A 21,404-nucleotide genomic window follows, 5' to 3' on the forward strand; every position below is an offset into this window, starting at 1 on the left:
AGTCCCACTACTCACCCAAACGTGATGTTGTATTGGTGGATCTGCTTCACAACCTGTCGGAGCCTGCGCGCTTCTCGACCGTACCTGCCGTAAAGACATCTCTCCGATGTGGGTCACCGATCACTCGGCGGCCGCCTCGAAGTTCCCGCTGCATTCTGGCCATGGCCAGCCTAAGGGTTCGCGGGAGCAAGCTCGTTGCTCCGCGGCCTTGTCTCAAAGGCGTAACGTACACACCTCTTGGAGAGACACGACCTGGGCGAACCTTGGCCCACCCGAAGCGGGAGGCCGACAACACCAGCTGCTAATAATACCGAGCCGCAAAGACCGACCGACATTGAGTCGTGCACGATCATGTGCGTCGCACAACAACACGATTGGTCAGGAATAAATGCAGCTGTACGTACCGACAAACCATGTTCCCTGAACGACGCACCTGAAGAGGCAAAATGACGGCGCTTGGATGCAGGGCATTGGTCAGTCCATGTCGTGATGCTGACTGGTGCCGAGCAGCGCGAGTGGTATACTTGCTTCAGGTGACGAGCAAAGATCAGCGACAGAACGGCACCTGCATAAGCAGAAGCACTACGCATTGTTCCTAAGGCTTCTCCATCCAACGGCCGTTCGAGGGAGAAGGCACTAGTGTTCGTGCCTTGGACATGAAGTCTAAACAATCGCGCACAGAAACATCCTGTACAACAAAGGTCTACAGTCTCGGGAGAAATCTGCCTGAATCTGTCCGGCTACACGTCAGTCGCGATTCGTTCGTAAAGCTTGACTTGTCATTCGCCAAGGCACTCACAACGAGGTTGCAGCGATGTAGGCTCCCTTAACCATCACGATCTATCCCAGGTCCACCCTTCCGCCGCCCATTCTGGCATCTTGGTCTCAAACGAGCCCAAGCTAGTGGTATACCGCAAGGCATGCAAGAAGATGTACAAGCGCTCCGGTGTAGGGTCAGGATGCAGCGGCATGTAGCATTCTGGGCAATAAGACCCTGCGTCGGCCTCTGCAAGCGCTTCCGCAGTCGGCGTGGGTGCCGAGTCCGACAGAGAGGGTAGCGGCGCGGACGAATCTGGCAGCGGAGAGATCACTGGCGACGGCGGTGGCTTGCGGAAAGACTCGAGCTTCGCAAGCGCTTCCTCCACCGTCAGCTGGGGCGGCTGCTCCTCAGCTTGAGTGGTTTCACTGTCAGCAGCATCAGCGCCGTCATCCTTACTCCTCGCCGCATCCGCGCTGTCCTCCTGAGGGGTAGGCGTCTGCGTCTGCCCGCCTCTTTTTCGCCTGTTCTGCGGCGGCAGGGGCACGTTGACACCGTATGGTGATAGAGCTCCCTTGGCACGGAAGACGACGTCTCGCCAGCGACCCCAGTCTTCGTCTTCGTCCTGCAGAAGCACAGCGAGCGTGACAAGAGAAGCGTGGATGAGTAAAAGAATGCCCAAGATGCTGAGCAGGAGGAATGCTACCTTCATGTTGCGAAGCCGCGTGATGATCCCAACTAACTCAGCGGACAGCGGGACGGGCGAAGCCATGCCGATATCGTGACCGGTTTCGCGAGGCAGGGGCTTAGAAACAGCGGTCGGTGCATCGGTGCTTCCGCTGATGCCGTGACCGGTTTCTTGCTCAGCAATGACATCCGAGTTGACAGATGAGGAAGAGTTGTCTCGCTGGGCAACATCGGTGGGCTTCTTGGACAAGATCTCCGGGTTGTCGGCGATAGACAAGCCTGATTCCTTGGGAGGTGCAGGGGCTGCACGTTCCTCGCTCGGAGTCCAGTCTACTCCTCCGTTGCCTAGTCGCTCGCCCTGCAGATATCAGTAAACTGTACTGCACTTCTCCGTGAAAGCGACGTACCCATATCCTCGTCTCTGAGTAGACGGGATCATTTGCTATAGGATATCCAAGGTACTGGAGGTGTACCCGTATTTGATGAGCTGAAACATACATTAGTTTCCGGTGTGATTGGCAAGCAGTTGAACACGAACAACGACCCGTCAACGGACGACCTAAAGGCGACGTGAGTAAGTAGAAGAAATCGCAACGGCGTACTACTCACAGCGCACAACGCTTGTATCGGTATCCGCATCGTAATGAAGTCGTTTGAAGATCGTCTTTGCGGGCTGATCACGACCATTGCATGAATACAAGCATCTCATCGGGGGACAACGCTATCCTACCCTGCCTTCGGGATGAACTACATTCAGTCCCATTTGCCTATCAATCGTGAGTAGTGGCTGCTCGCAAGTGACCTCGTCTCTGCATTAGAGATCAGTCAGAACATAGCGAGAATTTGTGAGTAGTATTTACTCTGGAAACTGCCCCCTGCAGCGCGCAACATATTCCTTCTGAACTGTGCCGTCCATGAACTCCTGGGTGAGAGTGGTTGCAAGCGTCGCATTCAAAGGAATAATCATCATCCCGGAAGTGAGTCTATCCAATCTGTTGATCGCTAGAGACAATGAGCCGAGACAAATTCCACAGGGGACGTCAATCTGTACATACTGTAGACTTTTTTAAAGCCGAAGTCATTCTTCAAGATCTCAACGAGGCTATTCCGAAAATAGCGTCCAGCCGCATGAACGGGCTAGACAGAAGGTTAGGGTCAGTGTGATCACAGGAGATTACCAGGAGCCTTACAATTGAACCGGGTTTGTCGATGACAATAAAGCCGCGTTCCTTATCATGATGTACGATGCGGACAGGTGTCGAAGTGACCGGAGGTTCATGCCGGTGCACAACGTTCCTTAACGTGCGGTCAGTGCGCTCGACTTCTGGGCACATGGTCTGGAACGTACTCTACGCGGTCTCCGTTCCTAAGGATTGTCCAAGGTTTCGCTGGTTTACCGTTGATCGTAGTGACACCTGTTTCAATGGCGTATTTCTGACCTTGGCAGACGTTACAGCTCAATTGGATGGCAGCACGAGACGTTGACGTACGTAGAATTCCACGGACCGACTACGAAACTCGGTTGATACGACCTCCAGTAACTCTCGACCAAGCCAACGACCCTTCGTCATGGTGGTGTATGGGTACCAGTACGGTGGTATTTTCTTCAAACCCGGTCTTTCTGTCCGATGTGGGGTCGTCGGGCTGGTGGTGAAATCTGGTGTATTGGATGCCATTGTCGACAACAAGAAGCGGGAGAGGAAGTGCCGGAAGACCTCGTCGCCCGAAAGCGGGATGAGAGGGTAGTGTACCCTTGAGGGTCGGGCGGACCGGTTTTGCTTGGTATGTGATGCCAGTACGAGGAAACGGTGTATACCAGGAGGGGCCGGGATCTTCTTCAAGTGTTTCAGAAGAGATAGCCTACGTGCGCACAGTACTTGCAGTGGTGAAAAGGAAGCTTGCAGTATCGTGGTCACGGTGTAGGGCGAGCCCGAACGTAGCACTGAAGAATTGACTCTAGAGGTATTTGAGAGGTATGCACTCGATCATTGGTTTCCTTCTTCGGAAGGAAAATCCTACTGAACGCCACGTTAAGCGCCCTGGCGCACAACCGAATATGTTGAATATGTTGAAAACTCATCACGTATCAAAACCCTTCTTCACTGTTTTGTCATTCTCTCAAGGGCAGGACCATAGAAATCAATTGCGTTACGTGCGACACATAAGGAAATCTGCATGAGCCAACAACTTTTCCCACTCGAATTCCGCTGGCGTCTCGTGGAATGCACGTAGCAGCTTCGTCCGTTCGTTCTCGTTACTCGGCCACAAATAGAACTTTTGGATGACGACACTAAGCATGTGAGCGTCTTCCTGGCTCAGCATGTAACGCCCATCACTGGCACCTGCAGGGGCACCTGTGGAAGAAGGCGTGATCTCGCCTCGCATGAGGACAACGCCGTGGGATTGGGCCAAGTCAGTATATTGCGTGATTACAAGGTATGGCGTGGCAAAGGTCTGACGGAGCTTGTACTCTTGCAGGGGCGTAAAGAGGACCGTGCTCGTCTGGGGATTGGCCGAGGGCTTGGGAGGCGCGAAGGGATCGAGCTTGGCCGATGGCTCCGGTGGCGAACCGTGAAATCCCCATTCCATGAAATAGAGCTCGTACGCGGACTTGTCCTCAGTGGGCTCCTCCGTCTCGGGCTTTGGTCGTCGTAAGGGCACGACAAATTTGGGGTACTTCGTGGCGACGTCAAGCATCCTGTTGTATGCTGCGACCGGTATGGAGGCAGACACGAAGCCGCGACCCGTCCCTCCGGAGCGCGAAGAATGATACGCATTCCATAGATGTGAGATGGCCTCTGAGTTGACCGGCCCCTTCCAGAGCCTGTCCAGCCTGATGATGCTGTCCAGAGGCTGCAAGGTGCAGATCACATGTTACAGGTGTTGTCGTGGTGCACGCAAGCAAGGCTTACCTTGATGGGAGAGCTATCTCTACGACCGGGAGAAGGGCTAGTCGATGATGACGCCACAGACGGTGAAGTACCTGCAGCGCCAGCAGGTTTCGACCCCTGCTGCTGGGCCTCGAGAGCCAATTTCTGCTTCCGCTTCTCCTTCTCTTGTTCCCTCAGCTCTAGCAGGAGAGCATCTACTGTTTTACCTTGTCTACAGCACGATGAGCAAAAATATACAATACCTGCGTCACACAGACTTACTCTTCAGCGCGCTTCTGCAGCTTCTCCGCATATTTCGTTCCGTAGTCCGCACTACGCGTGGCTTCGCTGGAGAGCTGCCGCAGGAGAGGCGAAGTCCGCCGGACGTTGCATCGCTGGAGAGGTCGCCTGACAGCGGATGCAGAGAGGGCGGCGCGACATGAAGACAACATGGCGGCGGCAGAGCGGAAGCGCAGAGGATCTCCGGCAGCGTGAAGGACCGTTAGGCGACCACGTGACAGCGTGCAGGGATACGGCCGAAGCGGCGGGCGTTGGTGACTTCAGAATCAACGCTACCAACCTCCTCCATCCTCAGTGCGGTCTTCTCTGCTGGCCAGCGGGCAGCAGCTCGCTCGGTCCTCTAAACTCGGCATACGTCGCCAGAATGGCATCCTCGAGCAGAGCGCAAGAAAAGAAACGCGAACGGCCACCGCCGGTGGATACCACCTCCACCTCGTCCTCGACCACCAGTAAGCTCGACGTGGTATCCAGAGCAATCATGGCTCCGTTCACACATAGGAAGCATGATTCGACCAAGGTGCTCGCAGACCGTACGTGTCTATCTCCCCTCTCCTTGTTCGTACGCGTGCAGACGACCCTGTCCTGCAGTGGCCCCCGTCATCATGACGCCTCGCATTATCAACGCTGCGACCGTGTCCGGGAAGCCACGCGCATCCGTCGGTGGGTCGAGTAGACGCATGGACTTTGCGACGCTCGGTCGTGCACCCATGCAGCTCACGCTCGGCAGGCGGCGGATCACATCGCGCGACCTGCAGGTTGTCGAGGCAGCGGAGGAGCTCCTGAGCGAAGAGGTCCCGGAGCCGGATGGCGTCGCGCAGAATGTTAGTCTACTGCGTGGCTTCAACGCGACAATACCCAGCGCAGACAAGAGTCGGGCGCGGCGGAGACAAACACGCAATGTGGATACTCCACGGCTGGGCCTAAAGCGGCTAGGGATGGGCGCGCGAGGCATGTTGGGTGATGAGGAGGACCATGAGGGAGAAAGCGTGGCCAGTGAGGAGGACATGGTGATGATCGGCAACACGGTGGGCCGCGGTCGTAAAAGTAAAGCAAAGCGGAGAGGTAGAGAGAGCTTAAGTGCGGGGAAGACCTTCGGGAAGGAGGAGCTAGTGCGGCAGACGCAGGAGATCGAGCGAGACAAGGAGAACATTCACGTCCGGAGAGTGAGTGGTAGGCCCTCGCTCTCCTCACTATATTGCTGAGCCTTGCACCGGTAGGCTCTCATGAACAACGAGATTGCGGAGATCACCCACAAGATCGAGACACTTGACGCGATGCGGGCCAAGCTGGAGCAGGACCTGCTGAAGCTGCAAGAAGACGAGCTCGAGCTCGATGATGAACGTGAGTATCATTGCTGTAATCTGCCTTTGTATGCTCAAGCTTTCGTAGTCGAAGGGGTGAGAGAGCGACTGGAACTTGAGACGAGTCGCACCCGAGGAGCCCATGCAGACCATGCCATTCAGAGTTCGCGTAGGCGGAAAGGTACGAGAGACTCCCGAATTCCTGCTTTTGAGCTCAACTCAAGGACGCTTTGTAGGACCCACATTCCTGCCTTCGGAACACGATGAACTGCCACCAGGGGTCGCATTCATGGTATGTCCTATGCGTTGTATCTAAATATACTCATCTCACGTCATTGCAGACGCTCGAGAGCCACACAACACCCATCACTGCGCTTGACTTCTCGGAGCCGTACGGTACGCTGGTGACCGCGTCGCAGGAGGACTCACAGCCGCGTGTCTGGGACCTACTCACAGGCGAGGAGATCGGGCGGCTGCGCGGACACCAAGGCACAGTGAAGTGCATGCAGGTGGAGGAGCAGGTCTGTGTGACAGGCAGCGAGGACGGTACGGTACGGCTATGGGACCTTCGGCGCGTCGACGAGGACGAGGACTGGGAGGGCGAGACCTTCAGCCTAAGCGACGTCGCAGAAGAGGACGAGAGCCACGACGGCGGCGAGTCGCACACGAACGGCATCCGGTCCGCTTCGAGCCAGCCGTCGAGCGTGGCGGAGCGCGAGGGCCCGTGCGTCCGGCTGCTGGAGGGCCATACCAAGACCGTGTCTGCACTGTACTTCGAGGACGAGTGCCTCGTCACTGGCGCGTCCGACAAGACGATGCGCCAGTGGGACCTGAACACGGGGCAGTGCGTCATGACCATGGACATCCTCTGGGCGATCTCGCACCCACCGGCGTCTGCGCCAGGGAGTGCGCTTCCGAACCACTTGTTCACTGGGGCGGCGGCTGCGGCGGGTTCGTTCGCTGTGCCGATGCCCCCGTATGCGGATGGCAGCTGGGATATGTATCAGGACTTCGTTGGTGCAGTGCAGTTCTGGGGGTATGCACTTGTGAGCGGGAGCGGTGACGGCGCCGTGCGGATGTGGGACAGTAAGTGGACCTACTCATGAATAATGAACGGTGCCGACTAACGCTACCTGGCGTAGTGCGGACTGGCCAGCCTCATCGTACGCTGCTTGGTCACACAGCCCCCGTTTCGTGTCTCCAGTTCGACGAGCTGCATGTAGTCAGCGGTAGCTTGGACAAGTCCATTCGCGTAAGCTGCACCCTTAGACCTTGCTCGCGCTGTGATTGACACCACCACGCAGATCTGGGATTTACGCACCGGCGGTATCTTCGAGACGCTCAAGTACGACCATGCCGTCACCGCGCTACAGTTCGACACGCGCAAGATCGTCGCTGCTACGGGCGAGAACGGCGTCAAGGTGTGCACTCCGCTCCCGCTCCCTACACATCCTCTGACTGATTCGCAACGTAGATCTACAACCGCACGAGCATGCAACACTCGTCGCTCCTGACGAATGGGCACACAAAACCAGTCGAGCGGCTGCGCTACATGGACAGGTACCTCGTCTCCGGCGCGCGCGACAGCACCGTGAAAGTCTGGGCTCTATGATACACGCTGGCTGTGAATATCTTTATGATAATGCGGGCGGACTGTCCGCTGCGATGGCCACTACAACGTAGATTCGTGACATGCATTACGGACTCCCAGATTTAATTGCTTTATCAAGTGTAGCATACATACAACACATTTCTCGGTCGTTATGCAATTGCAATAGAACGCGATGGTGTTTAGGTTTGCTACAGACATGCTGGGGTAGACGCATGGTAACAAGGCGAATTGCTGAGCGAGGACAGCTGTCGCCGTAGTCTTAGAAGGTGCCCCTTGCTCCATGCAGGGCAAATACGTAGTAGAACGGCGACTGTGACAAGCGGCCAACTGGATGCAATCTTCCACCGCACGTACTATCAAGCATCATTATATCAGCAGACTTGCTACATACATACATGACCGCGCAATGGGTTCGTGCACTTCATTCAAGACATGACATTCTTCTACACTGTCCGTACTCAGCTCATGACGTTTTCGCAGGCTCGGCCTCCTCCAATGGCGGCGGGCCATCGTCGTCAGAGTCGTCCGACTCAGCGGCTGCGCCGGACGGGCCCTCGCCGAGGTCACCAAGGTCTGCGCCGCCACCCATGCTCTTCATCATCTAGAGAAGCGCGAATGTCAACACGGGCTCGTAAAACGTGTTGTCGACGACATACCTGCTCAAAGTCCATGCCGCCCATGCCACCCATGCCACCCATGCCGCCCATTCCAGGCATACCAGGCATACCACCCATGCCGCCCATGCCAGGCATACCACCCATACCGCCCATGCCACCCATGCCAGGCATACCACCCATACCGCCCATGTCGGGTTCCTCTTCCACGGCAGGCGCCTCGCCATCCTGCTCATCTTCGTCTACCCACTTGCTGAAGTCGGTCTTGACGAACGGCATCTTGACCTTCACCTTCGAGAGGCGCGGCCAGAACTCTGCCTTTTTCTCCTTCTTGCGGAGGACGACCGCGAGGTGGCGGCTCGTGAGCGTTTTTGAGGATTCCTGGGCGATGTGCGGGTGAGCACGGGGATCGTGGTGGATCGTGGTAGAGAGCGTACTTCGGGGACAACCTCGGCGAAGAGATCGAGCTTGAACTCGTAGTCTCTCTCCTCAATGCCCTTCGACGCACTGAAAAACGAAAGTTAGTGACGTTCCGAGATGAGGGTTTTCCTCAGGACATACTTTCCGGCCTTGGCCTTGAAAGATATTGAAGTTGGTGTGAGGTCGTACTGGAGAGTATCCGGCTGGACGTCCGAGAGGTTCACGGTGAGGTAGAGGACATTCTGGAGACGCGTCGGGACGCGTCGATGGCCGATCGCGCCGGTCAGTCACTAGGCCGCAAATGAGCAGTGATGAAACTGACCTTCGTCTCGTCCGTCTCGGAACTGCGTTGCGCCCATAGTACTTCAGGATGAACGGCCATTTTGTCGTCGAGGATGGTGTGGCTGTCTGCAAATGGAGGAGGCTAATAAACGCACGTACGCGGGGATGGAAAGATCCCGAAGTCTCGAGAACGCGTCTGCACTCTCCCGGCGCCTACTTTCGTCCGCGCAGCGGGAGCGTCACGTGCTGCATGGTCTTCAGGGCAGGCACAGCGCGTCTTCGCAGTGCCATGCGATACGTACTGACTGTAGTCATGATCGGACAGCGGTGTTGGTGTCGCCACCGTCGCTGCTCATACAGTTCTCTTGTGCCTTGCAGGTCCTGACTGCAGACGATATGCGGTGCGCACTTGGCTTTGCTCCGTGTGATCTGGCACGGTACTGACCGGCAAGCCCAGGTGTACACGCTGGTATCTACCGCTTGTGCTATTACCATTCCCTGTCGCGCCACCATATTTCCTCTGGCTCTTCATCTTCTCTTTAACCCTCCATGCACGACCATGGTGAGTCGCACTTCGTCGACTCTTGTGCATGGTCTGATCGTGGCGGGCCGCACCACCAGCTTCTACTGCATCGTGCTGCTCTCCGCGCTCTTCATGTCCTCATGCTACTGGCCGCCCGTTCCGCTCGAGAGCAAGCTAGCCGTCCCCTGGTCAAGTAACACAGCTACCTACGCGGAGGTGCTCGCCACGCTCATCCCGGATCTCCCGGAAGACCTGAAGCCAGTGGACGTGCCCATGCTCGATCGCTGCTGGTGTGACTTCTCCAACAATGGCTTCTTCGACTACTTCAACGTTACGGACTGGGAGAGGCAGAGTATCCTTCGATTGAAGGATAGGCTGGAGGCTCAGATTAGGGCGAGGGAGGCGGAGAAGCCGGCGGAGCCGGAGCCAGAGCCGGTGGAGGAGCCTACAGAGGCAGACGAGTCCCCCAGCGAAGAGACACCAAGCAACTCGACCGAGACGACCGACGACAACTCACGATCCAAGCTCTCTGGGCTCTGGAACAAAGTACCCTCCTGGCCTTTCTCTCGCAAACCATCGCCCACGTCGACGAGCGAGCCAACCCCCGGGGAGACCATCTTTATCAGAGCGACGCCGACGCAGAGATGGCCCTGGTCTAGGGTTGACGACTACACGCCACGCGTGCGGAGAATAATCCCTGACATCCCGAAGCGCATGCCACCATTCAATCCTGAGCCTATGCAACCCCGCCGCCGCCGGAAGGAATTCGACTTGCGCCCGTACGGCCTCTCCCTGATCCTCGATTTCAGCTGGGAGAAGAGCGATACATGATGCTCAACTCAGGGACTTCCTTGTCGGCTGGGCGTCGGGGCATCGACCTGTGCGTGTGCATTGTAGGAATAATAGGCACGAAAAGTATTGTATCTGTATAATGCATGCTGCAGACGGTGGGGTTGGTCGGATGAGCCGTGGGCGAAATGCGCACACGGCTCTTGCGACCTTCCTCTCTGTCCTGCTCAGAGCCTCTCGTTCATCCACCCTTCATTGATTCATCATCAGTTCCCAATACTTGTGGAATGTACCACATATGCAGGTCTCATATGCAGCAACTCCACCAAGCTCGATCCAGGCACTGGGTCAGGGTCCGACCACGCAGACGTCACGATGCCCTGACATTCCCGTGCCCGATTTTGACGACGGTGTCTTCGACAGTATTATGATATCGTACAAGCTATGCTAGCGCATCAGACGCAGGTGGAGTTGACGATAAAATATGCAGTGGCCATTCACCACTATATCACGAAACTTCCCCGTAAGCTTAGATTCCAACCCAACAGGAATGCGACTCGGGTATTTCAACGAAATCGGATCCAAGTACAAGCACGATTCTATCGCCCAGCGCAATACATGGGCATAGGGTCAGCTATCCGTATCGGCCGTTTCAACTTCGCCGCACGCGCAGACGAGCTTCCAGGCAGATCCACCCTAGGCAGCGGCAGGAGACTTGGCACGAAGGGAGCCGACGACCCGATCGTCTGCGGGCACGGAGGGGCGTCCCTCCAATAGTCCTCGTCGTCGCTGTCGTCGTGCGGTGTGATGGGCCTGTCGAGCTCGCTGGGAACCAGATCCCTGGCGGGGTTGATGCGAACGCGCACATCTGAGCTGCTGCTGGGCCAGAACAGCGGCTGTGTGGTGGGTACGAAGGACAGGCGGCGACCTGCCGGCGGCGGTGGTGGCGGGAGAACGGTTGGGGGGCTCCTTGTCAGTGTGAGGCGTTCTGGGGGTTGACTGGCCGTGATTTGAAGTGCACGGGCACGCATTTGTGCGCGGTTGCGCTCGTATTCCTCCTCTTCGTCTGTGGGGATCTCGTTGCCATCATGGTCGAGCCGTGCTGCAAGAAATGTGAGAAGGAATAGAACATCGATTAGAGGAGCACGCACCCCATCCCCGCCTGCGACGTCGCGAGCTACTTGCATTCGACGAAGCAGCTTCTCCTCTTCCAGAAGGGGGCAGAACAGTCCTCTGTGCTCCTCTCTCCCGCCGCGCCCTTCCTCCTGAGAAGACAGCCATCGTCTCCGAGAAGGGATATGTATTGGTATTCTGAGATGCGCCATCCCTGGTCGTCGGCCAAACAGACCTCCCTGTCCGCCTCGTTTCCGCCTCGCGCGCGGGCGGTGTCCGGCTGGGCATGAGCCAGCTGAACGGGTCGTCATCCTCGATATCATTGGAGCTCGAGGCAGAGTCACGCGCCGTGAGGGCACGCAACGTCTCGAAGCTCGAGCCGGGTCCAGAGACAGAGTTGAGGGTCTCCAGCGCGTCCGAAAGGCGAGCCTCCATGGCCAGAATCTCGGTGTTGAGGGGGCTGTCGCTGGTGACAACCGGCCATCGCGTAGCCGCCGCCTCGTCGCGCGCACTGACCGAAGCGTCCTGGCTCGCTGACATTCTTGCAAGAAGACGCACTTGTCTCTCACGCTGTTGTTCCAATTCCGCGTCTAGCTGGGCGATCCGTTCCCTGAAGCTGGGAGGCACGTCCGGGTCGCTTCCTCTTCGTTGAATAGAACCGAGTTGAGGAGGACCGAAGTGGTCAGCAAGGGATCTAGGCCTGTCCGTAGTGGTGGTAGACGTCGAGATGTGTGTGTTTGGTAGGAACGTTGGACTCGGAGTGAACCACGAAGACGACATCGGACTTGGGAAGTCTATGGGGTCGGTTCTCTCAGCTGACCTTTGACCCGCTGTTGGCGTGGGTGCTTCGGAGTGCGTTGGTACACCTAATGCACGGGCTTCTTGCATGAGGTTGTTGATACTCGTGTTCTGCTGGCTGATCCAGTGGGCATCTCGCTCTCCCACATTCGGCACCGAGGATTCCAGCCGGCGGATACGCTCCAAGATTGCAGGCATGTCGCGCGTCTCGCGTCGGATGTCATCCATGATGTCGTTGAACGATGTACTTGGCCGCGAGCCACTGGATTGTCCAGCTGCAGCGCGGGCAGCTACACGTCTGCCTAGTGTGGTCGAGGAGTCCGTGGAACTGCTGCCCTCTCTTGGCGAGCGAAGATGGGTCTCGAGCAGCGGTCGGCGAGGTACAGGGCGTGACTGACCCGTCGAGGATTCAGGGCGTGGCTGGCTCGTAACTCGACCGAACTCAGGGCGGGGGCCGAAGCGGAGAGGAGCCGTGCTGGTCTGAGTAGACGTGCGGCGAGCCTGAGGTTGTATCTGCGGAGGCGTGTAGCCACTTGCACCTGTGGTACGCGGGCCCGCTGCATCGACTGCTGCACGTCCCTCGCGTAAGGTCGCGAGCTCACTTTCTTGCCTCTGCCCGTCCAGCTCGGCGCGCAAATCCTCATTGAGAGCCATCGTCTCGGATATAGTGCGACGGCGCTCCGGCTCAGAGTCGGATAGAACGATGGCGTTGTGGTCGGGGCCCATGGATGTGTCCGCGGTCTGCGTACCTTCTACACTAGTAGATGAGCCATTTCGCCTGGCGGCGATGTGGTCCCGCAGGATGCGGATACTAGAGAAGGTCTCTTCCAATGCCGAGGTCGCACGTAGAAGGCTTGCCTGCGAGTCGGCCAAGTTCCGGTAGGCGGCCGCGGAGAGAATATCATCTTCGTTTATGTTGGCAGGGCGCGAATCGTTGTTGCGAGTTGTAGACAAGGTGGTCGTTGTGGCTGAGTCCTCGGAGGTGGTCGTGGTATTTGGGCGTGAGAGACGGGAACTCGCAGGACCACGCTGATAGAGGCAGTCATGGGAAGGTGGAGATGCAAAGCAGTGGCATTAGAATCACTTCGAGAGCAACCATGGTTACTCATCTAACCGTTGGTGAGGGCTCCGGACGGTGCGCCGACATGGCGGGTGCTTCTCTTGCAAAGGAATGTGTCCTTGGGGTTCGATCACTGCAACGCCTGACGTGCAACTCTTGTTGTAACCAGAATGAATGCGAAGACAAGAGAACGGTTGTGAAACGGGGAGTGCTATGCAATGAGTAATTGACAAAGAGTGCTGATGATGCACGGTTGAGAAAGTTGTCCGAGTTGGAGACGGTAGTGGCCTGTGGCCAAGTGAGTGACCGTTTTACTATTAGCGGGTTTGCCGGTGGCGGGTGTATCCAATGACGATCATTTAAACTCAAAACTTGTTGACGAAGTCCAACACCTTGCCTGTGCACATTCACGCCTGTTCACTAGTTGCACACTAACGTCCCCAAAAATGAATTGAATGGCACAATGGCATGCGGACAGGAGAGTGCCTCATTCACTCTCGTTATCGCTTTCGTCCTCGCTGTACTCCTCTTCTGCCTCATCGTCTATAAACCCGTTCAACTTCGGACCGTCGTCCTCTTCATCATCCTCGTCATCCTCATCCTCTTCGTCCTCATCTTCACCCTCGTCCTCGTCCGACTCTTCGTCCTCTTCATCTTCGTCCTCATCGTCTCCGCCTAGCTCAATGTCCTCCACGCTTCCGCCGTCATCGCCACTCTCGACTTCGACGTCCATATGCTCGTCCGGTTGCTCCTCCTCGGCTTCACTCTCACCCTCTACGTACTTCTTAGCAGGTCGTCTCCGCCGGTGCTTTCCCGCTCGTTTAGGCCCTGGAAGTTCCGTGGGGCCAGCTGATGACCGCATCTCAATTTGTGAGATGACCATGTCTAACCGCCCATTCAACGCCAGGAGGCTCTCGTGCAGTGTGAGCCGCATGCTCAAGGTAGCATGCAGCCCGGACAAACGAGCTACCAAGTCCGGCATCTGCAGCGGGCCAGTGTGAGGGTGGGGACGAGACTAGCAGTGTATGGCTTACCGTCATCAGGTGCCCGCTGTGTGCTGCTAGAACTGCCTTGATCCACTTGATCATAGCTGTCCCTCTCTGCGAGCTCGCGCCACCGCCTCTGCCCTTCATAGTTGCTCCCCTGCTCCCGCGCCCTAACCGCTCCACACACGCGGTGATCAACGGTACCGCGAGCTGAGGCGGGAGCCTCCGCACAGTGTTCCGTATGAGCGTCGGCTCTGAGTGTGCAAGACATGTTTCGAGGAGGCGGGCGTCCGACGAATGCAACGCCTGGATGAGAGTCCGGGTCAGCGACGCGGCGGGAACCGCCCCGTTTGCCGCGTCGCGTTTCCGCTGTTTTGTTGACTGCGCCCCGCTCCCTGATGCGGGCGAGTCGTCTTCGTCGCTGGACTCGGATGACCGCCCCGCGCCGTCTGCGCCGCTCACGGCTGTGAGTCGCTGACCGAGGCTAAGCTCGGCGAGGTCAACGTCGAGTTCGCCGTCCATGTTCCGCCCTTCGACGTCGTCCATGGATGCATCCTGACCGAGTTCAGTACCCGTGCGGACGGCGAGAGATGCGGACTCGTTGTAACGTTTGGTTGAGGGACCCTACAAGGTTGTGGTGAACTATTATTGAGCATACCGACAGGGCCCATGCGTAACCTGTAACTCACTGGATCAGGTCCGAGCTCGTCCGTTCCTGCAGGTGCAGCGTCCTCGTCCGCAACATCCTCATCGGAGTCCTCTGGGTCGTTCGCTTTTGACTGCCGCGAGCAACTCAGCATGCGAGCGCATTTCTGATTCGAGCGCTATGTACTCACTGCGAGTTCGTATACTGGCTGCACGCCTTTTGGTAGTTTTGCTACCGCAGGCTGTGAAATGCTAGATGTTGCTGCAGGTCGGCTCCGCGGTGGTTTGGTACGAGGTTTCTTGGCTTTTGGGGGTGCAGAGGACATCTTTTTTTGCGGAGACCACGAAGGTAGAATCTAAGGAGAGCAATATGCTGAAATGACCTAAGTAGGGGTTGATCAGGCTGCTAGCTGCCTCTGGTGCGTAGCTGCAGAGGACGAGTGAGAGTTCACAGAAAAATCTCGGGCGCGGCCCGCCATTGGTCGAGGCGCGCTCAAATCACGTGCAGAATTATACCGCGTCGAATGGAGGCGCTCGACGCTCGTTCATTCACAGCAACACGACTTGCGCACGCACTTTGACCTCTCGAGGTGGACTATTATCACGTCTCTATTCCGTCGTATTTCTTCTTGACAGACTCCTCTGTTTCGTATGTGCTGATATAGGCTTGGAATGAATAGTCTATGCTCTTGCTCTGGGCTCACCCCAAGCGAAGTGCTTCACCACGGCCCGCGGCTCACTGCTTCGGACTCGGTCCCCAGTCCTCAGTGCCATGACAAGCCCTCCAAAGCGTCGACCATTCAATACGGGTTGACCAAGGCATGGTCATCATGATGCCGAGGTGCGCGCGGACGAACGCTATGCTCATTATTACATTAGACCAATCCTTGCTGGTGAAGGCTATTGGCGTGGCGCGACCCTCAAAAAGGATGTGCTTACGAATGTCAAGTCGATGTGGTCTGAGCTGGTCTCATCGCGCTTTGGCCCAACCGGGGTCAGGGCTTCATTGTGGTTCGTGGTTGACGTTGCTTCCCGAGCGCGTTAGAGAATGAATGCCGAGGATATCTTCGCTTTGTGTTTGTTGGGATGTCATCTAATGGTTGGCCAGGATCTTCTTCGTGGCTCGGAGTCGCCATTTCTTGAACACGACCATATTATCCATTAGTGTCACTGTTAGAAGACAATCTCTTCGTCAAGATTTTGTCTACTACATAGAATCTTGAGTGCATCCCCCTCCAAGAAAGTTGTCGCCAGAGTCTGCCTGCGAGAGGCTAGCTTATTTTCGTACTGTACTACCTTTGGTGTGGGCCACAGCAAGGTTACCTGGTAACCATAGTTCGACTCAGAGACCTGTGCAATGCATCAGTGCGGATATATTCTGACATAATTACTGATGGGGTCCGCTCTTCCCGCTTTGTGTGAGCTACATCTTGCCGCTGGGACAGCTGGACATTGCGGTGCGGACTCGGGCCCCGACGGGCAACGCGTCCAATCGAAGGGCCAATTATATTCAAGACCTTGTGGCAAGTCCCTGATTGATATCCACCTGAGGAATACAGCGAGTAATCTCGTGTACAGAATATGAATATTCTGATAGCCCAAGATGTGTCAGACTGCCAGCTGGACCGGTCGTGCTCAGTCGTGCTCCGTACATCGACCAGCAGACAAAGCGAGACGGCACACGTTTGACTCTCGCGCTTCGTCTTGCCTAAAATGGAATGCACGTGGCTGTGGCGCAGCGTTCAATCGAGTTGTGCGGCGCGCGAACTTGACGAGGCTCGTCCCGCTTGACTCCTGCCCGTACCGTCCCCATAAAACCCACCCGACGTCCTTTCTGACCACCCTTACGCTACCCCGAATTTGTGGCACTGTACAGACCCACTACCTCTCAGAACACGTCGCAACCACACGTCTGCTCCTGATCAACCATGAACTACGTTCAGGTAAGCTGTGCGATGTTTGTCGGTCACGACTTCTGCTGACGGTGTGCACAGCTTGAGAAACTAGGTGGGTTTCGATGTTTTGCAGCTGTATAGGACCGTTTCCTGAAGATCTTTGTCATCAGGCGAGGGCACATACGCTACGGTATTCAAGGTGAGTGGTGGCGGATGCCCTTCGAATACAGCAGACGCTCAGACGTGCACAGGGGAGATCGCGGACAACAAACGAGATTGTCGCACTCAAGGAGATTCACCTCGATGCAGAGGAGGGCACGCCATCCACGGCGATTCGGGAGATCTCGCTCATGAAGGAGCTGAAGCACGTCAACATCGTCCGGTTGTACGACGTGATCCACACCGAGACGAAGCTCATCCTCATCTTCGAGTACTGCGAGCGCGACCTCAAGCGGTACATGGATGTCCACGGCGACCATGGTGCACTCGACCCCATTACTGTCCGGAGTTTCATGTATCAGCTGCTGAAGGGTACCGCATTCTGCCACGAGAACCGGGTTTTGCACCGGGATCTGAAGCCGCAGAACCTGCTCATCAACAGGAAGGGAGAACTGAAGTTGGGTGATTTCGGCTTGGCAAGGGCGTTCGGTGTGCCGGTGAACACATTCTCAAATGAGGTGCGCCCCGCCGAGTACTATGCAGATGGCTGTAGGTTCACATTTGACCCCAGGTCGTGACATTATGGTATCGTGCTCCTGATGTCCTCATGGGCTCACGAACATACAATACCTCGATCGACGTCTGGTCCTGCGGTTGCATTTTCGCCGAGATGATCTCTGGCGTGCCATTGTTCCGCGGCAGGGACAACCAAGATCAGCTCCTGCATATCATGCGTATCATTGGTACTCCCGATGATCGTGTTCTCCGTAAAATCACGAGTGAAGGGGTACGTGAACACATCCTCCTTCTTGACTGCATATACACATACGGCGATTGTCGTTCAGCAAACGGAGAGTACAAATCCACCCAAGCAATACCCGCGGTACCCCAAAATCCCCTTCTCGCAAGTTCTTCCGAAGGCATCACCACAAGGTACGTCTGACCCGGTGATCTCGATCGAGCATGAAGCAGTCGCTCACTTCTGTATCGCCAGCCATCGACCTTCTTGAACGACTTTTGCAATTTGATCCGTCAAAGCGTATCACAGCCGCCGACGCTCTCTCACATCCCTACTTCACCGGCTCCGTGCCCCTGGGTCTCCCCACACCCGCACCCGGGTCCATGGCGCCGCCCGCATACAACTACCCACACCCGCACGCGCACCAGCAACAGCAGATCTCGCAACAGCAGCAGCAGCAGGCGCACGCCCAAGCTCAAGCTCAGGCGCAAGCGCAGGCTCAGGCGGCATACCTGCAGGCGCAGGCAGGGATGGGGCATGTGCCAGGCGCGATCTCGTCCGGGCAGCCGGCGGCGACGTACGCGGCTCAGCGCGACCACCAGCTGTACCAACAGCAGCAGCAGCATGCGCAGGCTCAGGCTATGATGGCACAGCAGGCGCACCTGCAGGCGGGCCAGCCCCAGTACGGTATGCAGTACCCGCAGCAGTACGCCGCTGGACCCGTGCAGTGAGCCGCCCGCTGCTGTCTAGAGTCTCGGACTTCTGCGTATCAGTGGTTCTGGACAGTTTCCTTCTCTGTTCGCCGTGACCTCCCTATGGTCGCTCGCATCTGTTCACTTGTGTCTGAGTCGTCCTCGCCGTTCGCCGCCGCATGCGACGGGTTTCAGCTTATGTATGCCGTCCCGTACTGTACAATGATCGGATTTCTTAGACGTCATCGGCAATGTACACTATAGCACGATGTTTATGTTAGGGCTAGCCAGCGTTCTTACTGTACATTAGAGCCAGCATTAATTGTACAGTTCCGAGGTAGCTGTCCATACGCGTGTGGTAGCGAAGACGGGTGAGGTACATGTTGCCCAACCACCAAGACCGCTCATCCGCTTACTTGTCCTAACGCTTCAACGACAACTCCGCCTCAACTCGTTCGTAACTTCAGCAGGTGGAAGCAATCAGGTAAGATCTATCGTCGTAGTCATTCCATGATTGGTACTGATGAGATCTCCGGAAACATAAACACGATTCATACGCGCCAATGAAACCAAGAAACTGAGCGAGGCCTTCAACTGAAACTATGCGATGTCGGCTCCATTGGTCAGATTGTCAACCTCATGGATGCTGCACGATGAGGAGGTGGTCCTCTTCGTAGGTTCGTAAGAGACGTCTCGCCTTCCTCTGCCAGTGGCTGGCCGACCGTGGGCGTAGAGATGTCGACGTTGAGGAGGTGACCGTTTTATAAGTGGCCAGCTTGCAGCACGACCGTCTCCCCGACGCCGACATCTTCGTACCCAGGGCTGGTCGTGGCCCGCCGATGCTGAATCAAGGTCAGTTACGACTGGTCATACTTATTGAGTAGGAGCGAAGGAGACATGAGTGGCGGTTGCTTGCGGTTGTGGGCGAGGGCGTGGAGATATCACCGTCCAGGAGCTGACCATGTTGCGAGTGGTCAGCGCAGCGTGGTAGGCCCCTGGACTAGGCATCTCTTCCCTCAGTTGGCCTACTATAGGTCGAGGACGGTTGTCAGCGAAGCAAGCAAGAGTATACATATCCTTACCTCTCGCCGGACTCTCGCCGGACGCGTGCGACTCTGACAACGGACATGAATGACGGTTCAGTCCTGCAGGTCGAGAAACGAAGGGGAATTACCCACAATTTGCTCGCCTACTCACATCTCCCCAGATGCCAAGCATAAATAGGCGATTGCGCTACAACTGGCCAGCTTGCAGCGCCGCTGCCGCTTCATCCTCAGCACCCTCCGTCGCCCCGGTTTCGCAGCGATTTAGAACTAGAGTTGAAAGAGAACCACGGAAACGGTCAGTTCCGTAATTCACGAGTGAATCATGGAGGGAACTCATCTTTTCCTCTATACTGCGCCTCGACCGGCGACAGGAAATGTAGAGACGTCGGCGCCCAAGAATCGAACGTGCTGCGACTGGCCAGTCCGCAACACACCCGGCTCCTGGAGTCTGACTTCCTTACACTCCAAGCCGATCGACCTATGAACGCAAAAAGTCAGCGGAAGATGAGAAGGATACGTAGCACTCACGGTTTCGCCCGACGAGCAACGCGAATCCTGCACTGTGAGCGGTCAGTGCTTGAAACTGGTTCACGAAGGTTGAGCTTACTTACTTTTTGTTAGCTGTATCCCGCCCATGCAGATGCCGGGGAAGAACAAGACTGCGCTGCAACTGGCCAGTTTACAACGCAGTCGCCAGTCCTTCCTCGGCACCTGCGACAGGAATGCACTCACCTGTCGCGTCACAGATCCGGAGTGCATGGGCCTGTAACAGAGTACGCAGAAGTCAGTTCCAATTCGTGTTCACAGTAAGTTGGAGCACTCATCTTTCCCTCGCATTCCTCCCGGCTCCGAATGTAATGTGGAACCCTAACCCTAGGCAGTCAGTCGCAGTCGAGGTTGGGTGAAGCGAAGCCACTGACCTCTTCCTGGTTCCTTCAGCCGACCACCTCTGCAGATGCCGAAAACGGAGAGACAACTGCGTTGCATCTGGCCAGACTACAACGCAAAAGCACCGCCATCCTCGACACCTGCCGGCGTCGGCTGTCCACCTGCGAAAGCCTACACTATCAGGAAAAATGGAGCAGAAGGGGATTCAGAAGAAACGCCCGATATTACCTCGTGCGTACCGTTGAAACTCGAACTACTTATCGCGGGTCGGATTGTCTTGAAATGCTGACGGAGGCTGTTAAGCAATTGTTGAGGTCTGTAGATGGGCGCGATCAAAGTTAAGATGAAACAGCAGAGCGCAGCCCGAATTCAACTCCGCGTCTTGAGGGGTCGAGAACTTCAAGGAGACCTAGAACGAGCATGTGGGGAAGTCAGTGGCATATTCCCACTCGCTGGCAGCATAAATACTCACCTCCCGCTGCGCGTCTTCACCCCCTTCGGGGGCATTGGAAGGTCGACCGGCGAATGATACACAGATACACGAGTAGACGGGAGGATCGCATATGCTGGCCAGTCATATCGTCCAACACGTCGACCTGCGCGCACCCATGCACCGTTCGGCGGCCGACCTTCCTCGCTCTGCGGCCTGAAAGACAAGGGAGAAAGAAGTCAGTCACTGCCGAAGGAGAGTCGAAGAGAAGTTACTCATCTTCTGTCGTTATGATTCGGCTCTCTCGTGTTACTGACGATGATTTACAGGGAATTGTTCAAGTCTAGTAATAAAGTCTAGTAATGATGATCAGTACACAGACAAGGACGAGACGGAACATAAGAGCTAGCCCCAATTCAACGCCGTGCCTTGATGATCTGAGGACCCAAGCGACCTAACAAGGAGTATGTGGGGTTGTCAGTGGTCCATTCCCAGTCACCGACAGAATAAAGAACTTACCTCCCACTGCGCGTCTTCACCCCCTTTCGGGGGCATTGGAAGGTCGACCGGGGAATGATACGCAGATACACGAGTAGACGGGAGGATCGCATATGCTGGCCAGTCATATCGTCCAACACGTCGACCTGCGCGCACCCATGCACCCTCCGGCGGCCGACCTTCCTCGCTTTGAAGCCTGAAGACAAGATAGAGAGGAGTTAGCCACCGCCGAACGAGAGTAGAAGGGAAGCTACTCATCTTCTGTCGTTATGGTTCGGTTCACTTGTGTGACTGACGAGG

At 56.4% G+C, this 21,404-nt stretch overlaps 8 protein-coding genes across 8 annotated transcripts; 3 read left to right on the forward strand and 5 right to left on the reverse strand.

Moving 5' to 3' along the window:
• Positions 1-833: 833 nt before the first annotated feature.
• Positions 834-3,503, reverse strand: C8Q71DRAFT_907476 (pseudouridine synthase; the record flags this gene model as incomplete). Its single annotated transcript, XM_047928956.1, has 10 exons — positions 2,935-3,503; positions 2,793-2,878; positions 2,635-2,740; positions 2,500-2,581; positions 2,305-2,446; positions 2,175-2,253; positions 2,054-2,117; positions 1,983-2,003; positions 1,852-1,931; positions 834-1,802 (listed from the first exon to the last, which is right to left on the reverse strand). Exons 1-10 carry the CDS (start codon positions 3,118-3,120, stop codon positions 834-836), a joined length of 1,815 nt encoding a protein of 604 aa, XP_047778815.1. The 5' UTR covers positions 3,121-3,503.
• Positions 3,504-3,553: 50 nt separating this feature from the next.
• C8Q71DRAFT_809863 (ATP11-domain-containing protein) lies at positions 3,554-4,775 on the reverse strand. Its single transcript, XM_047926041.1, has 3 exons — positions 4,597-4,775; positions 4,357-4,546; positions 3,554-4,297 (listed from the first exon to the last, which is right to left on the reverse strand). Exons 1-3 carry the CDS (start codon positions 4,764-4,766, stop codon positions 3,593-3,595), a joined length of 1,065 nt encoding a protein of 354 aa, XP_047778816.1. The 5' UTR covers positions 4,767-4,775; the 3' UTR covers positions 3,554-3,592.
• Positions 4,776-5,216: 441 nt separating this feature from the next.
• Positions 5,217-7,527, forward strand: C8Q71DRAFT_707729 (WD40 repeat-like protein; the record flags this gene model as incomplete). Its single annotated transcript, XM_047920579.1, has 8 exons — positions 5,217-5,777; positions 5,832-5,955; positions 6,004-6,096; positions 6,152-6,207; positions 6,257-7,001; positions 7,058-7,167; positions 7,220-7,336; positions 7,390-7,527. 8 exons carry the CDS (start codon positions 5,217-5,219, stop codon positions 7,525-7,527), a joined length of 1,944 nt encoding a protein of 647 aa, XP_047778817.1.
• Positions 7,528-7,878: 351 nt separating this feature from the next.
• Positions 7,879-8,943, reverse strand: C8Q71DRAFT_835110 (HSP20-like chaperone; the record flags this gene model as incomplete). Its single annotated transcript, XM_047926423.1, has 5 exons — positions 7,879-8,128; positions 8,184-8,522; positions 8,579-8,648; positions 8,703-8,803; positions 8,884-8,943. 5 exons carry the CDS (start codon positions 8,941-8,943, stop codon positions 7,991-7,993), a joined length of 708 nt encoding a protein of 235 aa, XP_047778818.1. The 3' UTR covers positions 7,879-7,990.
• A 200-nt stretch (positions 8,944-9,143) lies between these two features.
• On the forward strand, positions 9,144-10,331 carry C8Q71DRAFT_758639 (uncharacterized protein). The gene is made up of 3 exons (XM_047923744.1): positions 9,144-9,244; positions 9,301-9,405; positions 9,465-10,331. Exons 1-3 carry the CDS (start codon positions 9,240-9,242, stop codon positions 10,195-10,197), a joined length of 843 nt encoding a protein of 280 aa, XP_047778819.1. The 5' UTR covers positions 9,144-9,239; the 3' UTR covers positions 10,198-10,331.
• On the reverse strand, positions 10,332-13,448 carry C8Q71DRAFT_758641 (uncharacterized protein). The gene is made up of 3 exons (XM_047923745.1): positions 13,181-13,448; positions 11,307-13,095; positions 10,332-11,257 (listed from the first exon to the last, which is right to left on the reverse strand). The coding sequence occupies exons 1-3, from the start codon at positions 13,211-13,213 to the stop codon at positions 10,755-10,757; spliced, it is 2,325 nt and encodes a 774-aa protein (XP_047778820.1). The 5' UTR covers positions 13,214-13,448; the 3' UTR covers positions 10,332-10,754.
• On the reverse strand, positions 13,438-15,198 carry C8Q71DRAFT_907482 (uncharacterized protein). The gene is made up of 4 exons (XM_047928957.1): positions 14,949-15,198; positions 14,802-14,891; positions 14,161-14,736; positions 13,438-14,108 (listed from the first exon to the last, which is right to left on the reverse strand). Exons 1-4 carry the CDS (start codon positions 15,081-15,083, stop codon positions 13,614-13,616), a joined length of 1,296 nt encoding a protein of 431 aa, XP_047778821.1. The 5' UTR covers positions 15,084-15,198; the 3' UTR covers positions 13,438-13,613.
• Positions 15,199-16,532: 1,334 nt separating this feature from the next.
• Positions 16,533-18,281, forward strand: C8Q71DRAFT_835114 (Pkinase-domain-containing protein; the record flags this gene model as incomplete). The annotated part of the gene is made up of 8 exons (XM_047926424.1): positions 16,533-16,700; positions 16,752-16,764; positions 16,823-16,851; positions 16,904-17,329; positions 17,383-17,598; positions 17,657-17,744; positions 17,806-18,089; positions 18,234-18,281. The coding sequence occupies exons 1-8, from the start codon at positions 16,686-16,688 to the stop codon at positions 18,279-18,281; spliced, it is 1,119 nt and encodes a 372-aa protein (XP_047778822.1). The 5' UTR covers positions 16,533-16,685.
• Positions 18,282-21,404: the final 3,123 nt, after the last annotated feature.

This window comes from Rhodofomes roseus (genome assembly GCF_022264815.1).
Source record: "Rhodofomes roseus strain CIRM-BRFM 1785 chromosome Unknown C8Q71scaffold_10, whole genome shotgun sequence".
Taxonomy (NCBI): Eukaryota; Fungi; Basidiomycota; class Agaricomycetes; order Polyporales; family Fomitopsidaceae; genus Rhodofomes; species Rhodofomes roseus.